Source organism: Neomonachus schauinslandi, chromosome 9, assembly GCF_002201575.2.
Source record: "Neomonachus schauinslandi chromosome 9, ASM220157v2, whole genome shotgun sequence".
Taxonomy (NCBI): Eukaryota; Metazoa; Chordata; class Mammalia; order Carnivora; family Phocidae; genus Neomonachus; species Neomonachus schauinslandi.
Window position 1 is genome coordinate 111070335 of NC_058411.1, and position 9715 is coordinate 111080049.

The 9715-nt window shown below is 42.6% G+C and overlaps 1 protein-coding gene across 1 annotated transcript in view; it reads right to left on the bottom strand.

Moving 5' to 3' along the window:
• The window catches only part of NPTN (neuroplastin), a 57787-nt gene that overhangs the window by 9770 nt on the left and 38302 nt on the right, over positions 1-9715 (bottom strand). Inside the window, exons 5-6 of the mRNA XM_021693706.2 lie at positions 5507-5640; positions 57-330 (exon numbers count right to left, since the gene is read on the bottom strand). Of these exons, the coding sequence (XP_021549381.1) occupies positions 57-330; positions 5507-5640 (408 nt within the window). The remainder of the gene's footprint in view (positions 1-56; positions 331-5506; positions 5641-9715) is intronic.

Genomic DNA, 9715 nt, shown 5'->3' on the forward strand with positions numbered 1-9715 from the left:
AACCATCCCAAGGATCCAACCCCAACATTACAGCTATTTTGTAGGGATGCTCTTACCGTCAGGAACTTCATCTGGCCTCTTCCTCTTCTCATACACAACAATGATCACCACAAGGATGATGATTTCAGCCAGAATTCCCAAAAAAGGCCAGAGTGGGGCCAGGTGGCTCCGTACCCTGAGGATGGTGACAACGGAGGCTGAGCCAATGGAGTTGGTAGCATTACATTCATACTCGCCAGGGTCTTCTGTGATCTGGAGATTCATGATGCTCAGCTCAGTGTAATTTTCCTTGTTGATGATGAAGAAGCGGCCAGAGGTATTGACAATGTCCTGCTCAGGGGCAGAAAAAGTAAGAACACACGAAGGTCAGAGTAGGTGAATTTGTGTCTAAGACAAGGTGGCAATGTTCTCCCTTCTTAGCAGGACCACTGGCTGGGATGAGGGAGCAGTGTCTAGGACCATCTTTGTCCAGATAACTTGTGAGCACTTCATTACTGGCTTTCTTTCAATATCAATTAACAACAGATCCCGCAAGCTTCTGGCAGAGCCAGGTTAAAGCCTCCCCTGCCGTTGGTCCTCTGGATTTCTCCAACTTCTACGAAGTGAATAGAAGAAGTCCTACCCTTTGGCCTCAGAAAAGACTGACTCAATCTAGAAAATGCTACTTCAAATACAGGTAAGAAACCATAACACAGGAAGAAGATGGAGAAAGAGGGATGTGACCTCCATGGTCAGGCATATATGCTAAAACTTCAGGCCTGTCTGAGGACTTCAGAGTCAGCACATCTACCTCACACTCAGTGAGTTCTGGAAAGTCTCCTTAAACTTCCTCCAGAAACAATGCTAAGAACTTGCTCCTAGTTAGAGTAGAGAAATTCATAACTTCCCTTTCTTTTAAGAATTAAAGGGTTAGGGGCGCCTGGGTGGCTCAGATGGTTAAGTGTCTGCCTTCGGCTCGGGTCATGATCTCCAGGTCCTGGGATCAAGCCCACGATTGGGCTCCCTGCTCAGCAGGGAGTCTGTTTCTCCCTCTTCCTCTGCCTCTCCCCACTACTCCTGCTCTCTCTCTCTCTCACTTTGTATCTCTCTGTCTCAAATGAATAAATAATTTAAAAAAAAAAAGAATTAAAGGGTTAAAGGAAAGTTTATTCAGTCAAGCAACAACTATTTACTAATGTATACTCTATGTCTCACATCCTACTGAGGGGAAGGTGAGACACAAAGTGAATGAGGAGGTTGGCCTTAAGAGGGAACCAGACCTCCAAATGGATGGTTACAGGAACGTGGCAAGAAGCCCCAACAGACAGCATGTACTGAGCACTGTGGGGCACAGAGTGAGTGGTCAGTGCCAGAAAGAGTCAGGGAAAGCTTCAGAGAAGAGCCAGCTTTTGCACTAGATGGTGGGGAGGAGAAGTGATCAAGCAGGACAGGAGTGCTCCAGGCCCGTGTGGGAAGGCAGAGGTGAGAGTCCACAAGCAGGAGTCTAGGTGGAGCTGGGACAGGCTTACAGCACTGGGGTGATGGCAGGGCAAAAATGGACTCATGTGTCAGCTGTTACACAACTAAAGCATAATCAGAAATAGCAGAGAAGAAAGGGGAAGATAACCCCCAGAATGAGGTCTAGCTATAGCATACAATGGTGCGTGCAAATGAGTGTAGGTATGACTAAAATGGCAAACACGGCCTTCAAAATAGTTATTCCATGAAGCTTCAACTCGAGGACTTGTAAAGCTGCCAACTTCTCTAACCCCTGCTCTACTGGTTCACCAAGTCCACGTTTTCACTTATGATCAGAAATGATTATTAGTGTCTTCTTTGATCCACAAGCCTACAATGCAGATTTTTTTAATACCATCATACGCAAGAAATAAATAAAATCTTTAAAAAAAAAGAAACTTTAACCTTTTCAATCAATGCATAAGAAGATATTGAGTGGGACTTGTCCTATTGCTACAGAATTGATGACTAAGGAGAAGCATCAAAAGTACCCCATATTCTTGGATCAAAGTACAGCATAGGGAATAGAGTCAATACCATTGTAGTAACATTGTATGGTAACAGATGGTGACTACACTTAATCGTGGTGAGCACTGCATTATGTACACAATTGTCAAATCACTATGCTATACACCTGAAACGAATTAACATTATATGTCAACTATACCTCAATAAAAATTTTTAAATATATACATAAATATTTTTTAGAAGGCTAGCTTTTCCTAATTTAACTTGTACTTAGGAAGTGTTCACATACATTCTAACAGTGATTGATATTTAGGTTTCAGTATCAAGATTGTGTTATCTTATTCATTATATGTTCAAATCTTCCATAGTGTTGTTGATTTTCCATCTCATCTGTCAAAGACTAAAAATAATATATGTAAATCTGCCACCATGTAACTGTGCTTCTGGCTATATTTCCTTATTTTTCCAGTTTTTGCTTCATTCATTTTGAAACTCTACTCTACAAACTGGTTTTCAAAGAAGATCATGACACAGCTTTGTCTTTATTGTGGATTATATATCTTACCATGATAAAAAGGATCTCTTTTGGTTTCATGTTTTTATTTGAACCTCACTTTCTGTAATGTTAATATTTCCACTTGTTCTTTCTATTTATATACTTTCACCATATATACTTTATTCATTTTTAATACTTCTGTCCTATTTTGTTATATGTAGATCATCTTTAAGCAACATATCGCTATATTCTTGTTTCTTAAATCTCTGCCTTTAGATACTTAAAACTTACTATTTAATACTACTGTAATTTTTACATTTATTGTCATAAATAATGACTTACTTAAAAAAAGTACCCCAGAATTCTTAAACAAACAAACAAACAAAAAATTCCATACGAATTGGGGGCAGACAGTCCTTCCAGGGCTTATTAAAAGGGAGCCCCATTAAGCTATCTTATCCCCAAGTTATCACTACATTACCCCTTGCCAATCTATAAAAGAGAAGACAGGATGAGAGCTGATAGGAAAAGAGTTATACTTGGCATTGCAGGCAGCCTTCCACCCTGCAGCTGAGTGGAACAGACACCAAGAGAATCAGACTGGGGGTGGCAAGAAGAAAATATCTTTTTCCAGTGGATATCCGTTTATGCAGGAGACCGACTGATGTGATGTATGCTTCTCAATCTTGGAAAAAGGCTATCTGGAGATAAGGAGGCAGAGGAGCCTATACTCCCACCATTTGAAGAGCCATGATGTTCAAGTTTCCTCTGCCTAAGAGGATGAGCAGACCCCAGCATCTGTGGCTGGAGCTAAACAGGAAACAGAGAGGTTCAGTAAGAGTAGATCTCTGATATCTGAGAACTGGCCCCGTAAAGAACTCACACAAGTTCTTACAAGATCCAGGATCTGGATATCTGCCACATAGAGGTCCCAGAAGCAGCAAAAACCAAGAGTAGACTATAGGAAAAGTCAGATGAGTGACACTTGTCCCCCTTCCTGCCCCCTATAGAAGAAAGAAAAACCCAGAAGACAGAGTGAGGACAATCCCCTGCTCCCCTTGCAGGCTAGGGAGAGGGGAAGGGAGGTAAAACTGGGAATTCTGGATTGGACTGGACTCAACTCTTTAACAAAAAAGAGGTCCAAGAAAGCTATGGGATCTGTCTAGAAAAAGGATCTGTGCTGAAATTAGTGTCTAGAAAAAAACTGAAAGCATTTTATCTTAGCCCTCAACCAAGTTTAGGTTGTTCAACAAACTGATTTTCAAAGGCATCAACCTAGAAATTGCTTTTCTTTTCCCTATCCCTCTTTCATTAAAAGTTTTCTGCATGGAGCACTGGGTGTTATATGCAAACAATGAATCATAGAACACTATACATCAAAAACTAATGATGTAATGTATGGTGATTAACATAATAAAAAAAAAGATTAAAAAAAAGTTTGTTTCCCAAATGATTCACAGCTCGGAAGCAAGAGGAAATACTATTTGATTTTAAAGGTTTTTCACAATATAACAGATAATTAAAAGAGTTCATGGGCATGAGAAGAATAGGAGATGAAAATATCCACTGATGGGGCGCCTGGGTGGCTCAGTTGGTTAAGCGTCTGCCTTTGCGGCTCAGGTCTTGATCCCAGGGTCCTGGGATAGAGCCCCGAGTCGGGCTCCCTGCTCAGTGGGGAGGCTGCTTCTTCTCCCTCTGCTGCTCCCCTGTTTGTGCTCTCTGGCTCTCTCTGTCAAATAAATAAATAAAATCTTAAAAAAAAAAGAAAGAAAGAAAGAAAGAATCTACTGAGGAATCAAGGGCTCTCCTACCCAGAGACCAATAGAGAGAAATGGGCATTTGCTTGCCAGCACAATGAAGTATTTTATTGACTTTTCAGGGGCTGCTCTGAAAATACTCAACCTCTCCCTTCCTCATCATGACCCCTTATTAATGGGTTTCTGAAATCTAGTCATTGTTGTTAATGTTAGAGTCCTTGTCACCACTTGACATATTATTATTGAGAGATCATGGAGTGGGAAGAACCACGGACTTGAAATAAAAAAACTGGACTTGACCCTTCCTTGGTTTTGTCACATACCTTGGGTTAATATGTAATCTTTCTGAAGAAGCAGATTAGATTATCTCCTTAGTCCCTTCTGACTACTGACAATCAGAGAGGATGCCTGAGAAGTACAGTGCTGGGCATGCAAGGCCTGGGGACAGGAGGCATGGATGACACCCTCTCTGACAGAGAGACTGGCCAAGCATCATGAATCAGAGAGGAGTGAGAGTCTAAAACCTGGACTCCCTCTACACTATCAAGAATCATCGCACTATATGAAAAAGATGTTTTCTTTGACCTTTTCGGGAGCAGATGCTGTCCGATTTCCAATGCCCAAGGCTGCCCTTGTGCCTCACCATGTTGCCTCAATCCCTCATCAGTACTCCCTGTGTTCCTGGAATACACTAGTAATTGCCCTCGTCACCTTGTCTTCCCCCAAAACCAGAAAGGTGTATTAGGACTACTTCAAGAGGAACATTTTCTTTAGGACAAATGGACTAGAATAATAAAAAGAATTTAAGATTGGGGTTAGCTCAGGTGCCTGGGTGGCTCAGTCATTAAGCGTCTGCCTTCGGCTCAGGTCATAATCCCAGAGTCCTGGGATCGAGCCCCACATCGGGCTCCCTGCCCGGCGGGAAGCCTGCTTCTCTCTCTCCCTCTGCCCCTGCTTGTGCTCTGTCAAATAAGTAAATAAAATCTTAAAAAAAAAAAAAAAAAAAAGATTGGGGTTAGCTCTTTCAGTTTTCCATCTTGAAGGCAAACCAGTCTAACCTCTTTGCAGAGAGCCAGCTTTAACAAATCATGTAGGGAGTCCATGCTGGACAGAGACTGTCGGTGACCTCCAGATTCATAATGTAACCATTTGTGACTAGAATGGGGACTGACCCAAGCCATGCCAGTATGGCAGGTTACAACAACTGGTCCAGATGTCTGGACCTCCCAGGAGAAACTCCAGCAACCAGAGACCCAGGTAGAGAGAATCAGGGCTGCCTCCTACTCACCACGGGCATACCATTCTCCTTCTTGCGCCAGATCCACTCTGGGTGTGGGTAGCCAACTGACTTGCAATACATCATGGCATCTTGCCCTTCATTCTTATTCTCACTCCGTTTATGGCCAGTGATGTCAGGAGCAGCTGTGAGAAAGAGTGTTGAACAGTTACCACAGGAGCCTACTCTGAACAGGATACAAAGGCCTCACTTATGGACTCAAGAGCTCTCCTTCTAATACAGCCAGCCAGTCTCCAGACCTCTCCTCATAGTCATCTTTGATAACATGCATTTCAGGTCAGAACAGAGCAATGGAACGGATCCAATCCCCTACACCTCCCAACCACCGAAGCAGCTCAAGCAGATACCAGGATTACTATATGTGAAGTTCTGCTAACAATGTAGGTGGTTCTCTAACTTCCTAGAAGAGGGGACACAGGCTCAACTGCCCTAAATTAAAACATCCTTTAAAAAAAAAAATGCACATAGAAGCTATTATCATCTCCTCTTCCACTTATGGTTTTTTTTCTTAAAATGTCTGCACTAATAACAGTTATGGATTATATCAAATGTCATATACTCCTTTAAGGAAATGAGAGATCCCTAAGATCAAACACCTAAAATCAAGTCCTATTGCGAAGTATGTAAAAACAATGACTGCCTGGAGAAGCAATCTGATGAATATAAATGGGCAAGGCTCTCCCCGGAAAGAGGGAATCCAGCAAACTGGTCTTCACAAGGGGTAAGAAAGGAATAAACAGGAAATTCAACCAGTGTCCCAAAAGATTTTATTAAGTTTTAAGAATCTGACCTGTACACCTGATTTGCAATAATCTCAATAAACCCAGTCTTGGAGGAATTTCTAGACATGCTAGATGTTGCTGGTCTTCTCTGCTTTAAGGGATCACTTAGGAAGAAATAGCACCTGTGGTTTAAAAATTAGATAAGTTTCAAGGATCCAAGAAGCCAGAGATGGGGCTAATTCTTTGAATTCAGTCTCCTTTGATCTTAACTAAATTTTCCACCATACCTCCTCCTCACCAGTTACAGTAATGTGAAAGCAATAACACTCAAAGTAGGCCAGATGTCACTTTGTTGGCCAAGACAGGAAAGAGAATCAATAAGCCTGGTCCAAATTCCAGTTTCGCTTGTTCTTTAATTATTCTGTGCTTCAGTTCTACACCCATTATCAAATGAAGGAAATTCTAGCCCCTGCCTACATCCAGTGTCCTTGGATAAGATTTAAAACATTCATCTTGAGACTATAACAGCCTGTACCATTATGTGTCATGGGCTTGTCCCATGTTCCCCCTCTAAATAGCTTGGTTTTTCTTGGCTTACAAAATAATCCAAAGTGCTGCTACTTCTCAGACTGTGCTTCCCAGCCCACTTCCCGAGACACCTGGACTGAAATGGGATGAACAAGGTCCCAAGCTGTCTCTATAACCACTGCCTGCCCAACTGACGCCTGCTCAGTACTGCTCAGGGTGAGGCATTTTCTAAAGAGGATGTTATAAAAGAAATATCTCTTTTTTCCCCCAGGCAAACTTCCTCACGGCAGAAGGGAGTGGGCCAGCTGGCTCAGTCTTGTTCCCTCCACACCAGATTTCTCCCAAAGCCACTTGGTCACTGCTCAGACCTACTGTTCCACCTGCTCACCGTTCCTCAGAGCTTTCTTCAGTCAATAAATAGTAAAGACCATCTGAAGTACTCCAAAGAGCAAGCTCCCTGGCAATTCACTAACTAAAACACCATCAGGGAAGACACAACAAGCAGGGGAGCTACCACAGTTTGCTTCTGGTTGTGTTTCATGTGTCTGACAAACATTTGTCAAGCACCTACCATATGCCAAATACATCAGAGTGGTGGGGGGACGGCCTTTCTGTTGAGGTGGATTTTAGCACAGTCACAAAGAAAATAAGGGAGTAGTGCACTCATGTATCTGTGGGAAGAACACTCCAAATAAATGACAAAAAGCCTTGAGGCAGAGGTGTGTTTGTTATGGACAAGGAACAGCAGGGAGGAGTTTGGCTTAGGCTCAGTAAGCAAGGCAAAGATAGTAGGACATGAAATCAGGAGTGAATGGAGCCCAGATCGAATAGGACTTTGCAGGCCACCGCAATGACTTTGGCATTTACTCTGAGTCAGCTAGGAAGCCACTGGTAAATACCAAGCATGGGTATGAAATGATCTACATGTTTTAACAGGCTCCCTCTGGCTACTATGTAGACAACTGTGTACAGAGACAACAGTGGAAGCAAGACCATTTAGGAAGCTGTTAAGAATAATCTAGGCAAGGGAGAAGGTGGTTTGAATGAGGGCAGTAGCAGTAAAAGTGAGGAGATTCTGATATATTTTACAGGCTGAGTTAATGTATTTGTTAATTGACTGGATGCGGGATGTGAGAGAAAAAAAGAGTCAGGGATGACTCCAAAGCTTCTGGCTTGAATAATTCTAAGAAGGGAGTTGCCAGTTACTAAGATAAGGAAAACTACAGAAGAATCAGGGTGTGTTTTTTTTGTTGTTGTTGGCTTGTTTTTATTTTGTTTTGTTTAGGGATGGAGCAATGGTGGTGGTAAAAACCAGGAGTTCAAAGTTTAGGACATGTTAAACTTAAGATACTTCTTTAACATCCAAGTGAAGTTGTCAGGTAGACAGCTGAATATCCAGTCTGAAGCTCAGGAGAGTAGTCTAGGATGGAGATGTAAATTTTAGAAATTAGCGTATGTGTGACATATTTTTCCATTTTCATTCTCCTTTGCCCCACAGAGAATACCCACTGTGGCCCAGTTATCTAACTAACTCCAATAGTTCTGTGAATTCAGTACCATCAGCTTTTACCTTGGGGACTCATCCCAATACTGCACATTAGTACCACCTAGAAGGCTAGAAGTTGAGTTGGCTTATGATGCCACAGCCTCTAAGAAGTTGCTATTCGGAAAGGATGCAGACCAGAAGGCCAAGACCTGAGGAGAGGGATGGGGATGGTCTTCACTCCTACCATGGTGTTTAGGAGGAGAACACCACTTCCCCTTTTCATTTATCTACTTTGGTTTCTACAGAGACTTCTATCTACAGATGTGAACGTAGCCTTAAAGGCTCCTATGCACAGAGACTCTCTAGGAACTCAGCTCCCCCATCACACTTGGTTGGCCGTATTTACCTAGTGCAAACCTACAGGAAAGAGTCTTCAATGGTGAGATCTAGTACCGCTTTTTCCTCAGCTTAGCAAACAATACTGAGTGAAGAAGTGTCACTAGTATTGTGGGCAGAGAAAATTAACCCAAGCCACATCACTCTATCCCTAAGGGAGAGATTATAACAACTATTACTTTAGCCTTTGAGTCAATGAAAAGTTTTTTTCACTTCTCTCTATCCTTTATGGTAGCTGCTTAATCAGAAAAGCCTGTTCCTCAGATGGTAGCCACCTTGTGGTGAACATCGCATGATGCATAAACTTGTCAGATGACAAGGCTGTATACCTGAAACTAACGGAACAGTGTGTGTCAACTAAAAAAAAAAAAAAAAAGAAAAGGAAAAAAAAGGTTGGGGGGGTGTGGAGAAAGAAAAGCTGAGCAGGACAATGGACCCACAGCAAGAAAGGTCACCAGACTCAGGGCACATGTAAGCACTGGTAAGAGAGCGGGGGGGGGGGGGGGGGTTTGTCAGAGTCCTCTCATAGTGGTTTTTAAATAGTCTCCAAAGTCTTTGATATTCTTCCCTTCAAGAAGTGAAGCATAATTGCTCCCTCCCCTTGAGTGTGGCCTAATGACAGTATTCTAGTGAATGAATGAAATAAAGCAGAAGTAAAGGTATGTGACTTTGGATAGTTCACAAACGACCATGTGGCTTTCTCCTTGCTCTCTCTCGGGTCACACATTCTGGGGAAGGTTATAGCTGTCATAGCAGGAGGACACTGAAACAGTCTATGGAAAAGGCCCACGTAGTGTGGAACTATGGCCTTCTGCCAACAGCAGCCCTGTGAGGGAGCCCTCTAGGAAACAGATCCTTCAGGCCCAGTCAAGCTTTCAGAAGACTGCAGCCTGACAGACCCTCCCTGAGCCACCCCAGTAACCAGCTCCCTAATTCCTGACCCACAGAACCTATGAGGTAATAAGTGTTTTTTTGTTTTAAGTCACTAAGTTTGGGGGAAATTTAACTACCCAATGAAGACGACATTACCCCATTTACATAGACTGGGAAACTCAATTTTGGAAATTA